Raw genomic sequence first — 23,789 nt, forward strand, 5'->3', positions numbered from 1 at the left:
CTAGCATAAGTTTTTTTTCTATGTCTGAAGGGTTTATGAATAATTTACCAAAAATTCTGTTACTTTCCCTGCAGTGGTGTTGAACCTTTATGAAGCTCATCACAGTGCTGCACTCAGAAAAAAGGCACTCAAAGAAGTATACGACCACATCCAGGCTGATGACCGCTTCACAAAGTGCATCAGCATCGGACCGGTACAGGATTCTTAGAAAGAACTGGGAATAAGCATGAAACCATGTCTTTGGTGCTAATTTGTAAGATAAAAGGAAACAAAAGTTGTCATTCTCCTCAGATTTCCAAGTTTATCAACATGCTGGTTCGCTGGTATGTGGATGGTGCCTCTTCACCAGCCTTTCAGGAACACGTGTCCAGAATACCCGACTATCTCTGGTTTGTAAACTGCTCTCATCATCTCCTATAGCAAAATGAATCATAACTGTCGCTGCAGGCTGCATAGTGGTACAGTGGTTAGCCCTCTTCCCTCACAGCAAGAAGACCCTGGTTCAAGTCCCGGTTGCGACCAACTGGTGGACCTTAATGTTTGGAGTATGAGTGGGTTTTCTCCAGGGACTAAGGCCTCCTTCCCCCGTCCAAAAAACATGCTCCATTGGTTACTCTAAATTGTACCATGGTGTGAATGTGTGTATGGTGTGTGATTGAGACCCTCGACAGACTGGCAATCCGTCCAGGGTACATCCCGCATTGGTTAGGCTCCAGCATCCCCGTGATCCCGAAAGGGATAAGAAGCTTAGAAGATGAATGCGCTGTCACTGCTTTCAGTTTGATCAAGTTTTGTCTTAATTAAAGCTTCTTAAAGAATATTTCAGTACACATTTTTCTTTTCTTGGTGTTGTATAATAAAATAAAATAAAAAATATAACCTTTTGTTGTAGGTTGGGGTTGGATGGCATGAAAATGCAGGTAAGATCTTCCCTTTGACTGTTATCTCAAACATCCTTCTTGAGAAAGGTTGATGACAGCTGACAGGCCAACATGTGCTCATTCCTAAGTCGTCACATTATGTCGCACTGCATGCTTAAGCACACACTGACTGTATATTAACTTATACAGCCAATGGTTGGAAAGGCAGCAATGACATGCAATAGTTTGGAAACAGATCAGTGAAAACAAATAGAAAACTTCATAAATTCACAGTACACCTAAAATCATCCCCCTTCCCTTTTTTAAATTCTGAACTTTATACTTGATAATGCTCCTAAACAAGTTTTTTGTCATGTTTTTTTTTTTTATCCTCTCAGTCACTAAATGGAACTCAGCTCTGGGACACTTGTTTTGCTGTCCAAGCTTTTCTTGAGGTAACATGAACACACTTGGTCATGTAAAACAATAACTGTGGTGATTGACACAGAATAGAAAGTTGCTGCATCATCTGATGTATAGCAAATACATGTTTTACATGTGGGATATTTTACTATATCAAATGGGAAATAAATGTGTGGATCACTAAGTGAAATTAGACCTGTGTTAATCTCTCTTCTGATTCCTGTGGTACTCTGTGTGGAATTAACTGTATAGTTTAATTTGGACATGAAGAAGACTAACAGAACATAAAAGTCTACATGTAAAGCAGAATATCATGTACACCTTTCTCAAAGAGACATCCTAATTTTAATAGTAATACAGTAAAGAATAATGTCCACATTTGTTGAAACGTTGCTTCTTCTTCTTGTTTCAGGCACAAGGTCAGAATAACAGCAGGTTAGCCAACTGTCTTCATGAGGCCCATCGCTTTCTCAACATCACACAGGTATAGTAAATATCCGTTTCAGTTTTCTATTCCCACAAGGCCCATGTGGCTGTAATGAGCTTTGTATTCTATTTAGGACACCAGAACATGTTTTTCAAATTAAACATTGTGACATGGACTATGAGTATTTTCATAACAAATATTTCAAACACCTAATCAGTTCCTCTGATCATCCAGATACCTGAGAATCCTCCGGAATACCAAAAATACTACAGGCAGATGAACAAGGTAGAGTAGTTTCAAAATGTAATCTATTAGCAATACATATATTAAAATATAATTTCAAGTAAAAAGCTTATGAAAGTGAATTGATGTGACTGCAGTGCATGCTCTTTATATTTCTATGAACATCTGTGTTAGGGAGGCTTCCCTTTCAGTACTCGTGACTCGAACTTGATTGTGGCTGACTGCACAGCAGAGGGACTGAAGTCAGTGATGCTGCTGCAGGAGCTCTGTCCCTTCATCAAAGATCATATCCCCTCAGAGCGTTTGTATGATGCTGTCAATGTGGTGAGTCTGCAGCCAGAACTGACTGCTGATTTCCTGTAAACTCATGTATTGTGTATTAATGTACTTGCTGTCCTTTTAAGCTGCTGAACATGAGGAATTCAGATGGTGGATTTTCTTCATTTGAAACTAAAAGAGGAGGGAGACTCTTGGAGCTGCTGAATCCCTCTGAGGTGTTTGGTAGGTTTGGAGCATTTTAATGAAAACTTTAGCTGTTCCTCTCTTCTTTGTTTTCACATAACTATAACAGCCTGTACACTCAAAGGGCATTCAATAGGCACACCTTGCTAGAACCGGGTTAGACTTCCTTGTGCCTTCAGAACCGACTTAATCCTTGGTGGCAGAGATTCCATGAGATAAACATTCCTCAGAGAGTTTGATCCATCTTTACATGAGAGCATCACACAGTTTGTCGACTGCACATCAATAATCCCTGAACCAACTTGTGACTCAAGCTGAAGTGCAGTATCAAAACTAGGAAACTTCTGAGTGCAGTAGTCAGTATATTTACTTTAACTGAAAACTGAGAGCTGAAATTGTTATTCTCTGTGTTCATTAGGAGACATTATGATTGATTACACATATGTGGAGTGTACTTCATCAGTGATGCAAGCTCTGAGGCACTTCCAGAAGGTTTACCCAGATCACCGTGCAGAAGAGATAAGGTTCAGACATAAAGAATATTCTGGATTGGAGGTTGGGATTCACATTTAAATTTTAAAGATACATTTTGTGATTTTCCAGCTCAACTCTGCATGAGGGTCTGGAGTACTGCAGGAGGGTTCAAAGACCTGATGGATCCTGGGAAGGGTGAGAATTCACTTGGAGTTTAGCTGCAGGATTCCTTATCGACATGCTGAGTAGTTTTGTGCTTGTGCTCAGATCTTGGGGAGTTTGTTTCACGTATGGAATCTGGTTTGGGCTGGAAGCTTTTGCGTGCATGGGACACACTTACAAACAAGAGTAAGTGCTGCAAACAATTTGCACAAAAACATGTAGCAGGACTTTGAGTGAAATCCTTGTAAAATTACAAAAAAAATCTCATATTTTGTTGGCAGTGGTGTGTGTGAGGAGGTGCAGAAAGCTTGTCAGTTTCTGCTGGACCGGCAGATGTCAGATGGAGGATGGGGGGAGAACTTTGAGTCATGCAAGCAGCGGCGCTACGTCCAAAGCAGTGCTGCACAGATACACAACACCTGCTGGGCTTTGTTGGGCCTAATGGCTGTTAGGTAAAGTATTTCTTTCAATAAACATTAAAATTACTTATTTGAAGCTATGCTCTAGATTTTTCTTTTAACCTAAATTTGTGTATAATCAGGCATCCAAACAGAGAGGCCATTGAGAGAGGAGTTCAATTACTGATTGATAAGCAGCTGCCCAATGGAGACTGGCCTCAGGTGACTGAATATGTGTTCCAAATGTACTTTAAAGTACAATATATTACTTTTTGCTAAAACGTAATTTGTTTTTTTTTTCTTTCCTGTAGGGAAACTCTACTGGTGCTTTTAACAAGAGTGGTGTCGTCAGCTACGTATTCTACAAGAACGCTTTTCCGATCTGGACCCTCGGCCGATTTTCCCATCTTTACCCCAGTAATCAGTTGGCTGGAACGATGAAGCTGTAACACCAGAAGATTGTAGTTTATTAGCAGAGTATTTAGTCCCCTAATCTTAAAGAAGAAGATGTTATATCGTCATAAAAAGAAATTACATTTTTCTTTAATCGATCAAACCCCTCGATTCTGAGTGTCCAGTAGGGAGTATTCGGGTTCACTCAAACCCACGATCTCCTTAAGAGGAGACACTCTACCTCATCACCATTGAGTGGCTAATAGGTCATCCCTGTGTGTATTTTTTTTTCTGTGTTTAGTGCCAAAGTTTCAAAATTCAAAATTACATGTATACATGTATAAAAAATATATATATCATACTCTGAAGAAATCTGCCCAAATTTTGCAGGGCACAAATGTTTTAAACTAAGTTTTACCAACTGATCATCTACTAAATTCAAACTACCAACACAGGTTCCCCAGATTTAATTAAATTGGTTCAGTTAGGTTTATTTGTCTCAGTCTGTTCAACATGGCGAAGACATCACACTTTATAACAAGGCAGAAGACCATCATTGAGTCTGAGTGAGCCACCAAAGGTCTTAACAAGGGAGGTTGGCTGTTCTAGGAGTGCTGTGTCAAAGCATCAAAAACTTTAATGGAATCTGGATGGAAATGCAGATTTTATCTTCCAGCAGGACCTGACTTCTGTCCATACAGTTAAAGTGTTGAAGATGGACATATTTTGAAATATGTTATTTTGATAGATTTTTGTGATAATCTTCTTAGTTTGTTGCAAAAACTGAGAAATAAATGGTAACTTCTCTATTCTTTTTTTGGGTTGAATGAGCTGCAATCCCAGTTTATGTAAATTTAAACAAACACTTGAAATCCATTAAACAGCAGTCCCTAAGTCTATATGAAAACAGAATGCTTTTGAGTGGAATTATGGAAATGGAGATATTCTACACATTACTTAAGTAAAAGATTTTATTTCCGTTCAGAGCCACTTGCTGTTTTCAAATTAGCTAAATTTTTGCATTATTTTTCTTTAAGATGTGAAAAATATTTAAGGAAATGTTTCATTTTGGTTGCCCTGTGTGGCAACACTAGTGGTTGAGGGTGAGGTATTAAAAACAATTTAAATTTTTAAGAGCAGGGTCACACAGGGCACAGTTCTGGGAGTTCTTTAAAATGTACTGCTCATAAAAATTAAAGGAACACTTAAAAGAAACATTAGATACATCTGATCTTGATATGAAGTTTGATATCTATACAAATAACGACAGGGCAGTGTCTTAGGAACAAAAGAATGCCACGTCTTTTAATGCAAATAAAAGTTTTCAGCCTACAGAGGTTCAATCGTGTAGACACCATAAAATCAGAGTGAAATGAAGATGTGGCAGGCTAGTTCATTTTTTCCAAAACTTCATTTCTGCAACTCAAAATGCTTTTCAGTATCTTGTGTGGCCCCCCACGAGCTTGTATGCATGCTTAACAACATCGCGGCATGCTCCTAATGAGATGACGGATGGTGTCTTGTGGCATTTCCTCCCAGATCTGTGTGAGGGCATCCCTGAGCTGTTGTACAGTCTGAGGAACAACCTGGCAGCACTAAATGGACCCAAACATAATGTCCCAGAGATGTTCTATTAAGTTCAAGTCAGGGATGGTGAAGGCCATTCAATTGTTTCAGTTCCTTCATCCTCCAGGTACTGCCTGCATACTCTTGCCACGTGAGGCCAGGCATTGTCGAGCATTAGGAGGAAACCAGGACCTACTGCACCAGCGTAGGGTCTGACAATGGGTTCAAGGATTACATCTTGATACCTTATGGCTGTCTGAGCACCATGTCCTAGCCAGTAAAGGTCTGTGTGTCCCTCTATGGATATGCCTCCCCAGACCCACCACCAAACCTGTCATGTTGAACAACGTTGCAGGCATAACATTCTCCTCGTCTTCTCCAGACTCTTTCACATCCATCACAGGTGCTTAAGGGGAACCTGCCAATTCTGGTGTTCTTGAGCAAATGCCAGTGGAGCTCCACGTTGCTGGGCAGTGAGCACAGGGCCCACTACAGGACATCGGGCCCTCAGGCCACCTTCATGAAGTCTGTTCTTGATTGTTTGGGTAGAGACATTCACACCAGTGGCCCTCTAGAGGTCATTCTGTAGGGCACGAGCAGTGCTCAGCCTGTTCCACCTTGCACAAAGGAGCAGGTATTGGTCCTGCTGAGGGGTTGAGGACCTTCTACGGCCCTGTCCAGCTCTCCCAGAATAACCACCAGTCTCCTGAAATCTCCATGTTCTAGATATTGTGCTGGGAGACACATTAAACCTTTTTGCTGCAGCACGTGTGGATGTGCTATCCTGGAGAAGTTGGACAATATGTGCAACTTCTGTAGAGTTAAGGAATCGCCTCATACTGCCAGTAGAGATAATTATCAAGCCAAAATCAGCACGAGTGGAAAACCAGCCAAAAAAGATCAAGAGGGAGAAACTTGAAATGACCTCTATATGCAACACCAGTCCTGTTTTGAGGGTTTACTAATAGTTGCCACTGAAGTGCACATGTTAATTCCATGAACACCAATACAACTGAAAATGATTAACACGGCCCTCAGCTGCTCAAAAGTGAAGGGACGGGGAAGTCTAATCCAGGGTTCACAGCACACGTAGGTCCACTCCACCACCTGAGACCTGGTTCTTGCAGGGGGCTTAAAAAGAAATACAAAAATTTTAAAATACACAAACTTACAGACTCATTCACACAGGACTAAAAAGTGGTCAAGATGGATGTTGCCCCAGCAGTCTTGGATGGTGGCTTACTGTTCACCTCAGCAGCAACGTGGAGCAGCACTGCACGCTTCTGGACGCTGCAGTGGCTCATTGACTGAGGCGGTGCAATGATGCTTGCAGCACATCCAGGGTCCAGTTGAAAAAGGGACAACCACTTACAAGTCCAGCAGGCAGACACGAAGTAGTTACTTAGAGCATCCTGCCGTCAGCACAGAGGCCAGCCAGGAGGGGGAGGTAAAAGGTTAAAGGCTCCAGCAACAAGTAGAGGCCAGTCAGAGCAGCAATCAGGCACCAATCATAACCAAGTAAAACAAGTCATTATCATAAAATCAGTTGACAAAAATCTAAGCCAAGCAAGGCAAAACAGCAGGGGTTCACAGTTCAACCCTGTGGAGGAGAGGCAGGGGATCAGAGCAGTACCATTAACTTAAAGCACAGGGTGAAGGGGCAAACGCATACCATCTGTGACCTGAAGAATCACGTCCCCTAAGGTGCAGTGGAGAGGGAACCCTGGAGCTACAGGTCCATACACCAGGTTTCAGGTGCCCCACTGACTGGGCCTGAAACCTATAGCACAGTGCAGCATCCCCTCTTTAGAGAACAGTGTCAGGCGCACAGCAACTCTGCTTTTTCTAAGCTCCACCACACCCTTTGGGCAATCAACCAGATTGCCAACACCTGTGTGGTAAGTGCACCATTTCATCCTGCTACAACCAGCGATGGACTCCCAAACTCTCCCCACCTTCACAAATTCAGATGCTGCTGGGTAGAGTCCTAAAAAGCAGTTTCAGGTGCATACACAGATTCTTTTTTCCACATAATCAGACTACACGTTATTGTTGGCATTGTGTTGCATTACTTATTCAATATATTCCAAGGGGGCACCATAAAGGAGGCAATGCCATTCACCCCACACCTAGACCATTGGAAAAGGTCTTAAACTTAGAAATGTGGTGCACATATTGATACTTTTCAAGTAGTGATTGATCATACTTGACATTACTATATTCAATGTGAAGTAATTATCAAGAAAGCTTGATTTCTTGTTTAATTTTTAAATGTAACTTAAATGTAAGCAGCAACAACAGTTGGTTATATTTGTTGTTATCTTCATATGCTTATTTGTTATATCTGTTTCATAAATTACGTTGTAAAAGTTTTTTATCCGGACATTTATTAATAGAAGGCGTAAGGTCCACTATGAGCACATGTGTAATGTTGTTCGTAGTATTAATCTGATTGGTGGACCTTATCATGGACCCGCCCACTCTCAATAATTCCTTTTGACTATTGGACAGCCAAGTCTCTGCTCATGTCTCTCCATGTCCCGAATGCCTCGGAAGGCACCGCAAAGGCTGCTGGGGACTGAAGTCCATTAGTCCTGACAAAATAAAGTCAGTGCCCTTTATGCACTACAATTCCCATAAGTGTAGGAAAAGGCGTGTCCTGCAAACTTTTGTACAGAGGCAAATTCATACAGTTCTGGAGGCAGAGAAGTAGGCCGATATCTGTGTTTGACAAACAACGCAACTATGACTGAGGGAACGTAAGTATTATTTTTTTTTTTTACTTTTTTATTAGTTTCTGACAGTAGTTTCTCCGCCAAACAAACGAAAATAAAAATGTTTTTTTCTTTTTGCGTCCAAGTTATCCAGTGTTAAATTTAAAAAAAGTGTTAGGTGTTTTTTTTCTTCTTTTCTGCATGTAATACAGCATTAAGTGAAATTAATAGATAGTTTTATATATAGATATATTATTCAAATGACGTCAAATGTATTAACTATCTCTTTTTGATCATTGTCTTTCAAAATAAGAGCCTTTTAGTCAATTAAATTGATTGATTGAACTTCCTTTCCACACAAAAAATAGTTGAATAAAAGTGATTAAAAGAAAGGGATAAAGTGCTCGAAATAAAAAATGATTGGGTAAAAACATCTGATTTATTCCCACCCTCAATCTTCCAGTATTTTATGAATACATATTTACACATTAATGATATAATCATTATTTACATAAACACAAATGAGAATCAAGGTACCAAAACAACGTCACAAGCCCTATTATGCTCCTAATTTTTACATTTATACCTTTCCAATTTTTTTTAGTTTGTACTTTTTTTCTCTGTGTAACTTTTTGTTTTGTTTTTTTTTTTTTACTCATTTTGATGCTTTCCTCCATATCATTTACAACCTCACCTCACAGACATAGCAAATATATATATTTTCTGAAAAACTGTTTTAGGGGGACTTGGAAGAAGTAAAGTATGAGCCTTTAAAATAAGTTCATAGGTAGTAAAATTTATATCGGAACACAACACAGTAAGGGTAATAGAAATAAGTACAAATGAACTAGTAAAGATCAGCTGGACTGTTCACTAGTTTGAATTTTCTTAAGTACAGTACACATATTCTGTTATCTTTATCTATTTTTGTTTTTTATTTATTATTAATATTTGACAAGAAGGTTCAATATGTATTTACTCAAGCAATGCCATTGTAGATATTTTTCGTCTACCAAAAAGATCTTTAGATGATCTTCAGTGCTATGCTCTGTGCAGACACCTGAGGAGGAGAGGAGGACCTTACAAGACAGAACCAGCCACAGACCTGAGCCGCTGGAGGCTGACTAATGTAGAAGGCAGACAGACGTGGAGCTACGTGGAGGAACAGGACACTCCAGACAGAGAGCAGACCATGCTAGAAGCATTTAGTCTTGGCCTAGACACTGTGCGTCCATGATCAGTTATTATGTTGCAACTGTTGTTATATAATCTAAAAACAACATGTTTGCTTTACTTTTGGAACTCTTCATGTCTCCTCAGAGCAAGTTTGTTTCTGACAGTCCAGCTGCCCTCACTGCCTCTGATGCTGCTCTGAAAGGTATGCACTTCTACAGTCTACTCCAGGCTGAAGACGGTCACTGGGCTGGGGACTATGGTGGACCTCTCTTCCTGTTGCCAGGTACATCAAAATGTTCTCATATACAACTTGAAATGATAGTCTTTTTTAATCTACTCAGCCCTGAATATTTCCTATACCAACGTAAGACAAAGTAATCTATAGTCTCTTATTCTTCCAGATCTTCTTAGCCACTTTTATAAATATCTTGCAAAAAACTTTAAGCATCAAAGCTCTTCATAAAGTTCTATTTGTCTGAATCTCAGTTTGAGTTTTGTCCACAGGTATATTTATGTGAACTTGTCATGTTCTGGTTCTCCATGTTGTTCTTTCCAGGCCTCCTTATAACAAGTCATGTGGCTCAGATCCCTTTGCCTGAAGCCTGGAAGAAAGAGATGGTGAGATACCTCCGCTCGGTTCAGCTGCCAGATGGAGGCTGGGGTCTGTAAGTGACTAGCTTGATGACATAGGCAACCATCAGAGGTTAAAACATGTGAAATGTTCACACATTTTTCTCTTTTGTGTTTATTGAAAATTGAGCATTTTAACACAATCAAGACTAAAATGCAGTGTGAAATGAAATAAATTTATTCAAATTTAAACTAAGTTACAGTTTTTGAAAAGTGCTCCATGTTTATTTTTGTGTGTTGTAGCTTCCAGAAAAAATATTTTGTGTCAAATATAGTGACCTTTATACTTCTCTTTCATTATCTTCAGTCAAAAACAGTAGATGTGAGATATCTGATGTTAATAGAAATGAGCAAAACTGTATTTTGACAGCTGTACGTGCATCTTAATACAGCTCTTATCTACCCTTCATGTTTTACTTTTTTTGTCTCTCTCTTGATTATTGGAGCCAAAACAGCCTACCCTCCTTTTTTTGGATTGTTTTCTCGTAATTAGGAGATAATAAAGATTTTACTGTAGCGTACCGCACTGAGACGCAGAGACGTAGTCTGTTTTAAATCTATTTATCTTGTGGTTACTCAGGTCGTAACCAACGCTGTACATTTTACACCAACAACAGCAAAAGAAAGACTCACCAAAAGTCTTTTTATATATTTATTTTTTATTGAAAATATTTCAACACATTAATACAAAGCAACCCCTTAAACAAAACACACACCCACAATAAAGGGCAGAAAAATCAAAAAGAGGCAGAGGGATTCATACCTTTTTTTTCTTCTCTTTCCCCTCTCGCTTCTCTCCCCCATCTCCTCATTCTCTTTCCCTTCCTCCTTTAAACGTTCTAAAAAAAAAACATCCCATGTAGAGTCAAATGCATCTAATTTCCCTCAAAGTTCAAATTTTTTTTTTTTTTTAATTTGACATGTTTCATGAAGTCATATAATAGGTTTAAATACCAAAAGTTATTTTTAATCTATTTTTTGGTTTATTAGTGGAGCTATGCTCCTCAAATGCCTTCATTCTGTCTCATGCACCAGCTCCCCTCACTTTACTGTTTCCCTAATACCTGCGTGGTGCATTCACTGCCCTCTGGACATGAGCAGAACTCAATCCTCTACAATACATTTTTCTTTTTTTTACAATTCTCACCAAAACAAAGCAGTGTTTCAGAGAAAATGCTGAACAAAAGAAGAACTAATTTAACTAATTGAAAATAGTAAAAAACATTTGGATTTCTGTGATTATACATGGAATCTGGACACGGAAACTGAGTCGTGAAGTTACAAAGTTAAAATAACTGCGTTTCTTGTGTTGTTTGAAGTAGAGATGATGACAGATCAATGTGTTCATTGTTTCTCTGCAGACATATAGAGGATAAGTCTACCGTTTTCGGCACTGCACTGAGTTATGTATCCCTGAGAATCCTGGGAGTGGATGCTGATGATCCGGATTTGGTTCGTGCCAGAAACAACCTGCATGACAAAGGTCAGATTATAAGCTTAAGGTCAGGGAAAATCACTGCTAACACACAGTTGCAGAAACACAGACTGTAAAAATACTGTGGAAAATGTATTTAATTTACAGATCAATAGTATTGTTAGTGTTTTGTTAAATTATTTCCTGCAGGTGGTGCTGTTGGAATTCCCTCTTGGGGTAAATTCTGGTTGGCCATTTTAAATGTCTACAGTTGGGAAGGAATCAACACGTTACTACCAGAGATGTGGTATGTACTGCACAAAGGAAGACTCATTTAGGATTTAAAGACAGCAGAGCAGAGTGACAAACTTCCACATTTATTTTGTATATTTCAGGTTGTTTCCTACCTGGATGCCAGCCCACCCTTCTACACTGTGGTGTCACTGCCGCCAAGTCTACCTTCCCATGAGCTACTGTTACGCTGTCAGACTCAAAGCACAGGAGGACTCCCTCGTTCTTAGCCTCAGACAGGTGTGTAAATGACAATAAACCACAACAGGGTGTCTTAATTTAACGTATAAATTCCACAGTACTTCTTAAATTCATAAAATAGTCACCAAAGTGAAATGTGTGTTTGATTTTGTGATACATTGAATAAAAATTTCAACAGTTTTTATTCTACTTAGAAATGTTATTTGTTGCTGACTCTATGATCTTTGTCCTCAGGAGTTGTATGTTCAGGATTATGCTACCATCAACTGGCCTGCTCAGAGGAACAATGTGGCACCATGTGACCTATACACGCCTCACAGCACACTGCTAACTGTCGCCTACAGTAAGATATTTACTCTTATGATTCCTACTGAAGAGAGGCCTTAAAACCACTAATGAAAGAATACAATGTTTTTTGTCTTTGCTTGTATTAATAAATAATTTCTGAGAACTTTTGTTAGTAATTAGACAGGTAATCTTTCAAAATGCTCATGCAAAACATGAAATCTAGTTCTGTTACTTTCCCTGCAGTGGTGTTGAACTTTTATGAAGCTCATCACAGTGCTGCACTAAGAAAAATGGCGGTCAAAGAATTATACGACCACATCCAGGCTGATGACCGCTTCACAAAGTGCATCAGCATCGGACCGGTACGGGATTCTTGAAAAGAATTGGGAACAAAAATTAAACTATTAATTTTTCAGATAAAAAAAAAAATAATTGTTTTCATTCTCCTCAGATTTCCAAGACTATCAACATGCTGGTTTGCTGGTATGTGGATGGTGCTTCTTCACCAGCCTTTCAGGAACACGTGTCCAGAATACCCGACTATCTCTGGTTTGTAAACTGCTGTCATTATGTCTTAACAAAATGAATCATAACTGTTACTACTTTCAGCTCATCTTACATGATCAAAAGAGTTTGTTTCTTGAAAATAGTATCTTAAAGAGAATTTTAGGGAAATATGTGACCTTCTTTGCCAATAAAATGAACCAAAAATATGATATTTTTGTTGCAGGTTGGGGTTAGATGGCATGAAAATGCAGGTAAAAGTTTCCTTTTATCTAAGAAGTCCTGCTTGACATGGGTTTATAGGTTATGACAGAAATAATGACGAGCAGTGGCTTTAAAACATATCTGTCTTAAAATCTCTTTAAAAAAAATCCCTTGTTTTTATTATTTCTGAGCTTTATCTTTTTTTAGCCTCTAAAACAGGTTTTCTGTTACTTTTTTTCCTGCCAGGGAACAAATGGATCTCAGCTCTGGGACACTTGTTTTGCTGTACAAGCGTACCTTGAGGTAACAGAAACACATCCATGAAGGCTAACAAGGTTTACTAGTTGTAATAAGCCAAAGAAGTGAAATAAAGTTTTTTTGCAACATGAGTTGGACAGCAGAGCAGTCTGCCACTAATTGGAGGATTGCAGGTTCGGTTTCCACCCTTTCCATCCATGTATTAAATAGGGCAAGATACTGAACCCCACTTTGGTCCTAGTGGTTATAGGTTGGTGCTAGTGTTCAGCAGTGGGGTTGTCATGAGTGTGTAAATATGTGTGTGTCCATGGGACTGTTACTGTAAAACACTTGTTGTATTATTCTTATATGTGTTTTACTTATGGAAACATTTTACAAGAATAGAAAGAGAAATAAAGTATAAAACATTGAAGGTCATTAAGCCCAATATTGAGCCCTGTGGTGCTCCATGAACAATACCTGCTGCATGAGCTTTAACATTTTCACAAGATTAGGTTGTTATAATTTGAAATACCTCATGAAAATGACAAAGAGAACACAATATTAAGTCTACATGTAAAGCAGAATGTCATGTACACTTTTCTCAAACAGATATCCTAATTTTAATAGTAATACAGTAAAGAATAATGTCTACATTTGTTGTTTCGTTGCTTCTTCTGCTTGTTTCAGGCAGGAGGTCAGAATGACAGCAGGTTAGCCAACTGTCTTCATGAGGCCCATCGCTTTCTCAACATCACACAGGTATAGTATAATCCACACAAGGTTTATGTGACTTTATGTTCTATTAAAGACACCATTGGGAACTTTGCCAACAATTAAACATAGTGGATGAATTTATTAAAAAAAATATTTCAAATGCCTAAACAATGTTTCCAATCATACAGATACCCGATAATCCTCCAGAATACCAAAAATACTACAGGCAGATGAACAAGGTACAGTATTTGTGAGTGTGTATTATATTTTAATGTAAACTGTAGTTCAACCTGTATTATTGATCTTTAAAAAGTGAAAGATTGTGGAAAGTACAAGGATTCTACATTGATATATATCTTAACTCTGAGAGGCAGGATATATATAAAATTCTGATTTTCATACAAAGCATTCTGAATCATATTGTCTGATTTTTAGATAATTTCTTTGCAAATTATGGTGAATATTAAGTATTTTGTCAAAAGGAAAACTTTTTCTCAATACTTTACTATTTTATCATATATATATTATATTATAATATTTGTTGTCAGTGATATAGATCAAATGTTTTCTTTATACTGCGATGGACTGGCGTCCTGTCCAGGGTGTACCCCGCCTTCGCCCATCAGTAGCCGGGATAGGCTCCGGCACCCCGCGACCCCGAAAGGGACAAAGCGGTCAAGAAGATGGATGGATGGATGGATGTTTTCTTTATCTTTACTGTGTTGCTTGTGTGTACTTATGATGAAAATTAAAGCCCTCTCTCATTTATTTAAGTGGAAGAACTTGCATAACTGGTAGCCAACTAAAAGCTTTTTTGTCCTAATGTATTTCTATGAACATCTGTGTTAGGGAGGCTTCCCCTTCAGTACCCGTGACTGTGGCTGGATTGTAGCTGACTGCACAGCAGAGGGACTGAAGTCAGTGATGCTGCTGCAGGAGCTCTGTCCCTTCATCAAAGATCATATCCCCTCAGAGCGTTTGTATGATGCTGTCAATGTGGTGAGTCTGTTGGCAGAATCAACTGTTCATTTCAGTTTCCCTGTAAGCTCTTATTTTGTGTATTACAACCTATCTGTTGTCCTTGTAAGCTGCTGAGCATGAAAAATTCAGATGGTGGATTTGCTACCTATGAAACTAAGAGAGGAGGGAGACTCTTGGAGCTGCTGAATCCCTCTGAGGTGTTTGGTAAGTCTACAGTATCATACTGAAAACCATCCTGTTAGATACCAAACTTGAATTGCAGACTCTTAGTCCACAAAAACATACAGAAGACATAAATATACTCATTGGAAAAAAAAAGAAAACAGACGGATTGTAATACTTGCAGTATCCCGTCATACCAATGTGGCCACAGCTTTGATGAATATTGTGTGACACTATATGCAATGTTGGTAAGAAATAAAATAATTATATTTACAGACTTGTTTAGGGGACACATACTTTTATACATTTGATTTCTAAAAACAGCCTGCAGAGTGTTATGGAAGAGGACACAAAGATTACACTAGCAGTGGTCCCTCTGGGCCAGAAGTCTTAAAGGGTAGCCAAACCCTAAATCACCTTTTTTTGGGCTGTTTACCTGTATAAATCGGGCTTTAAAAGTGCCGACTATTGGTCCTTGACAAATTGAAATGAACTTGTATAATTCTAAAAATATCTGTGCTATGATTGGATTTAAAGCCAAATTGATTATCTGTTGAAATAATTGTATTATTGATCCTTGCCACAAAAATTTTCTCAATGACTTTAGATAGAATATTTGCAAGAGCAATAGGTCTAAAGTTATCTGAACTACCAACTATTTCTGTCGTACTCTTTATCACAGAAACAAAACATACTTTCATCATGGAGTCTGGGATGAAAACATGCTGAACAAAGGCATCAAAGCATATGTTCTCACAAAACTCTTTCATAAAGACACACATGCTGGAGTCACAGCCAACCTGCACAAAGACCCAAAAAAGATAAATGTTTGAGCAAAAATAAAAACCATAAGGGCAAATATTAACTTTTAGTGTCTCAAACTAAAAAACAAAATAAAAACTAGGAATGTTTTAATGCAACACTCTGTATATGTACTAAAACTAACTGACCAGGATAAAAGGGTAGATCAGATGTAACTTCTGAAACTTTAACTTTGTGTTCTCTGTTGTGTTTAATAGGAGACATTATGATTGATTACACATATGTGGAGTGTACTTCAGCAGTGATGCAAGCTCTGAGGCACTTCCAGAAGGTTTACCCAGATCACCGTGCAGAAGAGATAAGGTTCAGACACAAAGGATATTCTGGATTGGAGGTTGGGATTCACATCTAAATTTTAAAGATACATTTTGTGATTTTCCAGCTCAACTCTGCATGAGGGGCTGGAGTACTGCAGGAGGGTTCAAAGACCTGATGGATCCTGGGAAGGGTGAGAATTCACTTGGAGTTTAGCTGCAGGATTCCTTATCGACATGCTGAGTAGTTTTGTGCTTGTGCTCAGATCTTGGGGAGTTTGTTTCACGTATGGAATCTGGTTCGGGCTGGAATCTTTTGCGTGCATGGGACACACTTACAAACAAGAGTAAGTGCTGCAAACAATAAATTAAACATTATTTTTGTAAAATTACAAAAAAAAAAACCAAACACATTTTGTTGGCAGTGGTGTGTGTGAGGAGGTGCAGAAAGCTTGTCAGTTTCTGCTGGACCGGCAGATGTCAGATGGAGGATGGGGGGAAGACTTTGAGTCATGCGAGCAGCGGCGCTACGTCCAAAGCAGTGCTGCACAGATACACAACACCTGCTGGGCTTTGTTGGGGCTAATGGCTGTTAGGTAAAGTATTTCTTTCAATAAACATTAAAATTACTTATTCGAAGTTATGCTCTAGATTTTTCTTTTAACCTAAATTTGTGTATAATCAGGCATCCAAACAGAGAGGCCATTGAGAGAGGAGTTCAATTACTGATTGACAAGCAGCTGCCCAATGGAGACTGGCCTCAGGTGACTGAATACTTGTTCTACATTTACTTTAGAATACAAAGTAGGATATTATCGAGTATTAGAATTTAATATGAGTTTGTTTTCTTCCCTGCAGGAAAATATTGCTGGTGTTTTTAACAAGAGTTGTGCCATCAGCTACACATCCTACAGAAACGTTTTTCCGATCTGGACCCTCGGCCGCTACTCACGGCTTTACCCCAATAATCAGTTGGCTGGAAAGATGAAGCTGTAACACCAGAAGATTTAAACTTAAAGTAGAGTAAATCAGCAGAAGTATTTAATTAAAACAACATTTTAAAATCCTCAAGATGATAATTGGAACACACCAACTTTTTACAGTTCCTATATTAAGATACCGGAGATGCCTTTTTTTTCCTTGTGTTGCTCTTTTTAATGTGAAACAATTCTATCAAGAAAAAAAGTTGGAGTTTAGTTTCATAGCCCGTATAATTGTGATGGTAAAGTGTAAAGTTTTTATTTTTCTGGTTCATAAATATTACAATAAATCGATATTAAAGTTCCAATGTTGACATACGTAACTGAGTGTAACAAAATTTGTTTTTGACATTTAACCCATTGAAGAGCAGTGAGCTGCAGACACATTTTGGTGGTTTTACTCTACATGCTGATTTCACTGTTGTAAAATACCTGAAAGGCATTAAGTCTGACAAAGAAAAGTTATCTCACTTAAATTTACTTTCACTTTTTAAATGCTAGGATATTGTACACTTACACTTAACAAAAAGGTCACCCTACACTTTGTGCTTAAAAGATTTTTCCATTCATACAATTAAAAAAAAATGACACATTCACCACCTAAAAGAAGGAAGCCTAAAAACCAGAAGTGTTGGTTGTCACAAAAATTCAGAGAACCATAAACCAAATGTGTGTCCCTGTGTTCAATGGTTCTTAAAGGACATTTCAGCACTTTTAAACAAAAAATTGAGGAATTGTGTTCAGTAATTTTTAAGGACTAAATAGATTTCAACACTGACTAAATGAGATCTGCTTTTCCAACAAGTTAGCCGGTTTTTCCAAACTGATATCCAAACAGGAAGTGCTGTTTAAGCAGCTTAAGCAAATAAAGGTAATGCAGTTCTAAAGTGCAGTAGCAGGGCTATGCCTCAACCATGTGACAACAGTGTCCAATCACCTGACGTGTCTGTTTTAACTCAGGTGAACCATCCACCCCACCCTTGACTTTCCTCTTTACCAGCAACTTCATGAAAACACCTTACTCATACAATTCTGTCATTCATGTAGGAATCCCTTTTTCGTAATCCTTGCTCCATTGACTTATATACTGAAAAACACCTTCTTCCTGCTAATACATTATTCTCACTCTTCTTTCATCATAAGCCATCCTTTGAGTCATTCTCTGCTCTTGGCCTCTCCGACACTACATGCAAGTGTATCTAAACCATATCTATCAAATTAACTTATTAGGTGTGATATAGACTGCAGGTAATCCAGAAAATTACATTTTTCCAACAATACAAATACAAGACACTCATGCAGCCCTGTTGAACATCTATACTTAGATGATCTACATTACACAGTTAAGATTCAGTACTTTAACTGATAAAACTCAATATTTGCAGCATTAACATGAAAACATGTTTTTTTAAGCATGCAACCAAACAGGAAGTTTTAGCATAGCTGTGGGTTGATCCAAACATTCGCCCTATCAAAGTAACTAACCAATCATTTTAAAATAACTTTAAAAAAATACATTTGCCAAATAAATGTAGTTTGTGGACTTCATGTAAATACTTCTTTTGTGTTTCCTTTGAAATGGGAAGTGTCCAAACTTCTTTTATTTTGAATATGACAATGAAAAGAAGGCTATTGTTAGAGATTGAAATGACAGCAGCACACCAAGAGAAAACTAACCAAAAAACTGCTTTTTTAAAAAAACAATAAACTACATGCTTGGTTTACTTTGCTTAACCATCTTAAAGATGTCTTTAAAGAGATAGATGCTCCTTAAAAAAACTGACCTGATTCTAAGTATTCTTTTATTTGAGTTTAATTGTCAAATTAAACTGATATGTTTCATTGAGAGGCTTGAGATGTTTTGAAATGACTCCTTGTTTGCTCAGCACTGCATGACTGCAAGTGAATTAGAAAAAATGCCAAGAGACCAGTTCTGTTTTCTGATTTCATCAGCAATTTTGATAGAAAGAAAACTGTGTTTTTTTCTTAAGAAGAAGACAGTTGTGGAAACCTTTTCAAAACAACATTAATCACACGCTTAAACTAACAGCAGGCATGTCATTGTATGTGTGTGTTGTAAGGATTAAAAACACAACCCCCTACACACTTTCACCATACCAGGATTTTCAGGTTTCAGTGAAGAGTTGAGGTTGAGGTGTGGCTTCGTGTTAAAAGAGCAGCAGGTCCTCCTCGGGTTTGCAGATCGACTCAGCGGTGCACAGTAAGTTCATCTTTGTAGATTTATTTTTCTGCAATGTATTGTAATGGTAAATACGTAAATTAGACTAAGTTTTGATTTGTGCAGAAATTCCCTGATATCGTACTTTTGCATTTGAAATCCATTTTAAGTTTAATTTCTGTAACTAACATTTTATTTCTTTCAGACCAGGCGACTCTGTTGGTGAACTTTTGTCTGTGTTGGCAGCTCTGAAATGGACAGGCACGGACAGGGTATGCACTTTTATTTTGAAATTTCTATTCTCCAGTTGTTTAGACCACAAACGATCAACATTTGCCTTATTGCAGGAGGGTATTTTGGAGGAGGCTTTAGCCTTGCACCTGAAGGCTGTCAAGAACAGAGCCATGGCTTTGGCCCCGGACCTGGAGCCTTCCAAGGACATGGTCATGGCCATGGTCCTGGAGCTGGAGGCTGCCAAGTCCAGAGCCATGGATTTGGTCCTGGAGCTGGAGGTTGCCAAGTCCAGAGCCACGGATTTGGTCCTGGACCCGGAGGCTGTCAAGGACAGGGCCAAGGCCACGGACATGGACATGGACATGGACATGGACATGGACATGGACATGAACATGGTCATGGTCATGGTCATGGTCATGACCACGGTCATGGACATGGACATGGTCATGGACATGGACATGGACATGGACATGAACATGGACATGGACACGGACATGGTCACGGTCATGGGAAAAAGTGCAGGCGCAGGCACAAGCGGGGACACAAGCACAGAAAATGCCACAAGACGGGCAAGGATTGTCACGGGGTGAGAAGCAACCTATAGTACAGAATGTATTCTTTTTTCTAAATGATGTATACGGCAAACGCTCTTTGTGAGGACTATCAGCAGTAAAGAGTGAGTGGGAGTGGCAAATGTTTTTGTTGTTCTTTTGCCTTCAACATTTAATAATTTTGTTCCACTAAAATTTAAATGAAGCAAAGAGCAACGGCATAAGAAAATAAAATCTCATCCTGTTTTTTTATGTGTTGAAAAAATGTCTCATATTTTTCTTTTCTTTCCACCTACAGTCTTCCAGCAGCTCCTGCAGCAGCGACTCCGACTAGACTTCTGGAAACGTTCTTTCTTTAAAAGACACCCTCATCTGACAAACACTAAGTCTTTTTGTGGTTTCGGCATCAAGTTTGACCGTCCTCATGTGACAGCCTTTCTTTTAACTCACTTGCATCTGGCTTCTGAGTTTTTTCGGGGATTTCTACTGAGTTCTAAAATAAATATCAAAATATAACAAAGACTGTTGCAATGCTGTTTTGTTTTATTTGACTGTCACGTTAAATTAAGCTTTCTCTTTAACTGTGACTACCGGTACACTGTGGCAATATAAGCAGGTCTGTTAGGACTGTTGCATTAAACCTGAGCCAACTGTGCCATCTAGTTGTCAAGATAGACAACTGAAAGTTTTAATGTCATCACAGAAACATTTGTCATCCAGTGGCAGAATTTGTAGAATGGAGATTTCTATCGAAAACTTTAACGAGAGGACAGAACTTAACAGTTTCTGTTATTGAGGCACAAAGTTATGTGCAATGAAATGTGTCGCAACAATGAAAGCCATTCATTGTTGCGACACATTTCATTGCACATAACTTCATATGTTTTGTTCATTCAAACTTAATCCAAAGTTACACACAAAAATGCGGACACGAATCACAAATAAAAAATTGCACACACACAAATCGCACAAGTATATTTTCTTACCACACCCTCGCAACCGTAGACACAAAATGCATGTATGCTTGTTTATGATGCATTATCTGGACATTTCCTGGAACACTCACCACTTTTATTATGAAGAGCTGTACAGTTTAAAGACCATTCTAATCATGAGAAAAAAGCAGCTTCTGCACACTGCAAAAACAGAACATTAAGAAAATAAAAAAGACCCTAATTTATAGAAAAAAATGAATTGCAAAAAAAAAAAAACATTAAGAAAGTTTTTAAATAGCAATGTAATTTTAGTTTGAAAAAAAAATGTCTTCATGAATTTTGATTTTTTTTTACTTAAAAGAATAATTTTTTGTAAGGCCTTTTTTCTTACAATCAATGTTAAATATTAAGTGATAACTTTCGGGTTTAGTCACACACATGAACTAATCTGCAAACAGCGTGAGAAATACAAACTATTGGTCAATTGTGTGCACAATGCATTAAGCCAAGTGCCGTTCCTGCCTTTCACAATAGCGTTTAATGACAAACTAATACATTTTCAAAGTCTGGTTTAATGTGTCCTTAAGGTTTTTATTACTCTGTTTGCTTCTGTTTAATATTGATGTATGAGGCAGGTTATAGACCTTTGTGCCAAGGTGTTTCTCTGGTACACACCCTAAAATTCCATGAGGCACAATCACTTGATGTCATTGGCTTATTCTTTAGCCAAAATCAACTCCCATAGCATTTATTCATGCTTATTTTAAACATTCTTGTTTACGTGTGTAATTAAATTGTACATTTAAAAATAATCTCTGTAAGTTCTCTAAAGATTTAATTTTGATTTCTTGGTCGACATTGTAGCAAAGCACTTGTGAATGGTGTTGACTTTCAAAACATGAAACTCAGTCAGACAAAGGTCATCAAGGGCGTTAACAGCTGCATGTGGGGAAAACAAAAGCCTTGTCATTTTTTAATCATTTACTTGTTTTGATGTTGCAAATTAATAAACCTAAAAAAGCAACTCTATTTTTTTTTTTAGAAAGCTCATCATTGGATGTATTGAAAAAAGGATGCAAAAACAAAAAAAATGTAAAATTGGCAAGTGTGTGCAGATCCGTACAATCTATACTCGGATGTTAATATTTAAACATGCTGATGTGTGAGTGTCATAAAGCTCAAATGAATGAAGGCGTTGCCCCTCAAAGCTTTCCATAAAAAGGGAGAGCTGGTTACAGCCAGCAGGTGATCTGCCTGTCAACACGGTAAACCTCTTTTTATATTGAACCTTTGCTAAATTTCTATTCTTCATTCACTGACTTTTTTTTAGAACTTTATTCCATAACTCCTTTGTCAGTTGTTTTAAGTAAAGTATTTATTTGTTGTTGATTTTTTAAAGGACATTATTTCTTCTTTCAGAGTCTATAGTTTGCTGTAAGATTTCAAGATGTACGGACACAACCAAGGTAAAAAACTTTGCTAAAATTTTGGGAGCAAATAGTCATGTAGTTGTGAATTCAATAAATCATTTCAGATGCAGTAACTCATTCTTCCCTTCTCATTATACCAGGAAACCAGTGTCCAGGTGGCTACCCTCCCAACCCTCAAATGCCTGGGGGCTACCCCAACAATCCTCAAATGTACCCGCCGCCTCAGTCAAACTGCCCTCCTGTCCACGGAAACCCTGCTTATCCCCCTGGAGCTGGTGGTCACGGGCAATGCCACGGACATGGTCATGGTCACGGTCATGGGCATGGTCATGGGCACTCCCACGGTCACGAACAGTGCCACGGACATGGACACAAGGACAAGCATAAGAAAAAGGACAAGGACAAGAACAAGCACAAGCACAAACACGGACACAAACATGGCAAGTGTCACAAGAAAGGAAAAGACAGCCATGGGGTAAGAATCTTTTTCAGGAGTATTCAAATGATAGCTGTCATAAGACATTTCAAGGTGTAAACTCTTGCATGCAAATGACCCCAGATGCTGTTAAATGTGTTGAATAAATATTGAAAATTTTTGGGTAAAGTAACTTGATTTTCCTGATATTCCATTGTATTTTTTTACTGGCTTTTCTTAAAGTGTTTGCTTCATCTCTCTGTTGCAGTCTTCCAGCAGCTCCTGTAGCAGCAGCAGTGATTCTGACTAAACAGAAGAGGACCACTGGTGGCTAAAACCCTGGAGGATAATGAGCAAAAGTTATCATATTGATTCTAAATGATGAAACAATAAGTAGTTTTTAAAGCATGCAGAAAAAAAGGTGTTTCTTCCTTTTCTTTCTTTTTTTTTTTTATCAACGTACCATAGCAAGCAACACCTTTTCTGAAAACCGATATTCTGATTTCACAATTATTGTGTTGTATTTGTGAAATTTCTTCCATGACTGTGAGAAAAATAATAAAAGTGATTCATCTGTTCCACTAGAAAATGGCATTTTTCATTTGTTTGTTCTGCTTTTCGCTTGCTCAGGTGAGACTGGCTGACAATATTTGCTTTACTCCGCCCTGACTGTGGCACACCCTGCGAGTTTTATTGTTCTTATCTTACTTTGATAGCATGTGCAGTTAAAATATGCTTACAAATCACTATGTACAACATTTCATTGTTGCGTTGTAAGGGTTTCTTGTTTGGATGGACTCTTTGGCACTGAAAGAAATGTGCTAAAAAAATTAAGACGTATCTGGAGGACAAGATTTTGCATTGTAACTTGATTTAAAGCATGTGAAGTATTTAAAAAAAATGACAGAAGTACAGTTTAAAAACTGTAAAAAAAAAATTAAGTTAAGTAGGCCTATATCAATTTATATAAACATTCAGTAAATTTGGTGTTTTTTTATTTTTTTATTTTAATGATATCAGTGGTTTTAAGAAGTCGTGTTGTTCATCAAAGTGTAATTTTCT

At 38.1% G+C, this 23,789-nt stretch overlaps 2 protein-coding genes and 1 pseudogene across 3 annotated transcripts; all 3 read left to right on the forward strand.

The window, feature by feature from the left end:
* LOC112155267 overlaps positions 1-4,187 on the forward strand; it is a 9,226-nt pseudogene extending 5,039 nt beyond the window's left edge.
* A 3,080-nt stretch (positions 4,188-7,267) lies between these two features.
* On the forward strand, positions 7,268-17,306 carry lss (lanosterol synthase (2,3-oxidosqualene-lanosterol cyclase)). 2 transcript variants are annotated; one of them, XM_024286788.2, is made up of 22 exons: positions 7,268-7,412; positions 9,179-9,347; positions 9,443-9,581; positions 9,855-9,963; positions 11,290-11,411; positions 11,553-11,649; positions 11,738-11,873; positions 12,069-12,177; positions 12,366-12,484; positions 12,574-12,671; positions 12,853-12,880; positions 13,077-13,133; positions 13,758-13,829; positions 13,973-14,023; positions 14,634-14,783; positions 14,873-14,969; positions 15,947-16,052; positions 16,132-16,197; positions 16,270-16,350; positions 16,429-16,599; positions 16,689-16,767; positions 16,862-17,306. In XM_024286788.2, exons 1-22 carry the CDS (start codon positions 7,378-7,380, stop codon positions 16,997-16,999), a joined length of 2,229 nt encoding a protein of 742 aa, XP_024142556.1. In that variant the 5' UTR covers positions 7,268-7,377; the 3' UTR covers positions 17,000-17,306. The 2 variants fall into 2 exon arrangements, with proteins under 2 accessions (XP_024142556.1, XP_024142557.1); XM_024286789.2 differs by lacking the exon at positions 7,268-7,412 and adding an exon at positions 7,444-8,167 and having other exon boundaries at positions 16,862-16,999.
* Positions 17,307-22,060: 4,754 nt separating this feature from the next.
* LOC112155355 (zinc transporter 7) lies at positions 22,061-23,316 on the forward strand. The gene is made up of 4 exons (XM_024286912.2): positions 22,061-22,147; positions 22,302-22,348; positions 22,453-22,787; positions 22,996-23,316. The coding sequence occupies exons 2-4, from the start codon at positions 22,330-22,332 to the stop codon at positions 23,035-23,037; spliced, it is 396 nt and encodes a 131-aa protein (XP_024142680.1). The 5' UTR covers positions 22,061-22,147; positions 22,302-22,329; the 3' UTR covers positions 23,038-23,316.
* Positions 23,317-23,789: the final 473 nt, after the last annotated feature.

This window comes from Oryzias melastigma, linkage group LG21 (genome assembly GCF_002922805.2).
Source record: "Oryzias melastigma strain HK-1 linkage group LG21, ASM292280v2, whole genome shotgun sequence".
NCBI classification, from domain to species: domain Eukaryota; kingdom Metazoa; phylum Chordata; class Actinopteri; order Beloniformes; family Adrianichthyidae; genus Oryzias; species Oryzias melastigma.

Coding starts and splice junctions, on each gene's coding strand:
- LOC112155355 (XM_024286912.2), top strand. Junction 22,788..22,995: donor AAGGAAAAGACAGCCATGGG/GTAAGAATCTTT, acceptor TCTCTGTTGCAG/TCTTCCAGCAGCTCCTGTAG.
- lss (XM_024286788.2), top strand. CDS start 7,378: ATGCTGCTGGGTAGAGTCCTAAAAAGCAGTTTCAG. Junction 9,964..11,289: donor CCAGATGGAGGCTGGGGTCT/GTAAGTGACTAG, acceptor GTTTCTCTGCAG/ACATATAGAGGATAAGTCTA. Junction 16,600..16,688: donor TTGGGGCTAATGGCTGTTAG/GTAAAGTATTTC, acceptor GTGTATAATCAG/GCATCCAAACAGAGAGGCCA.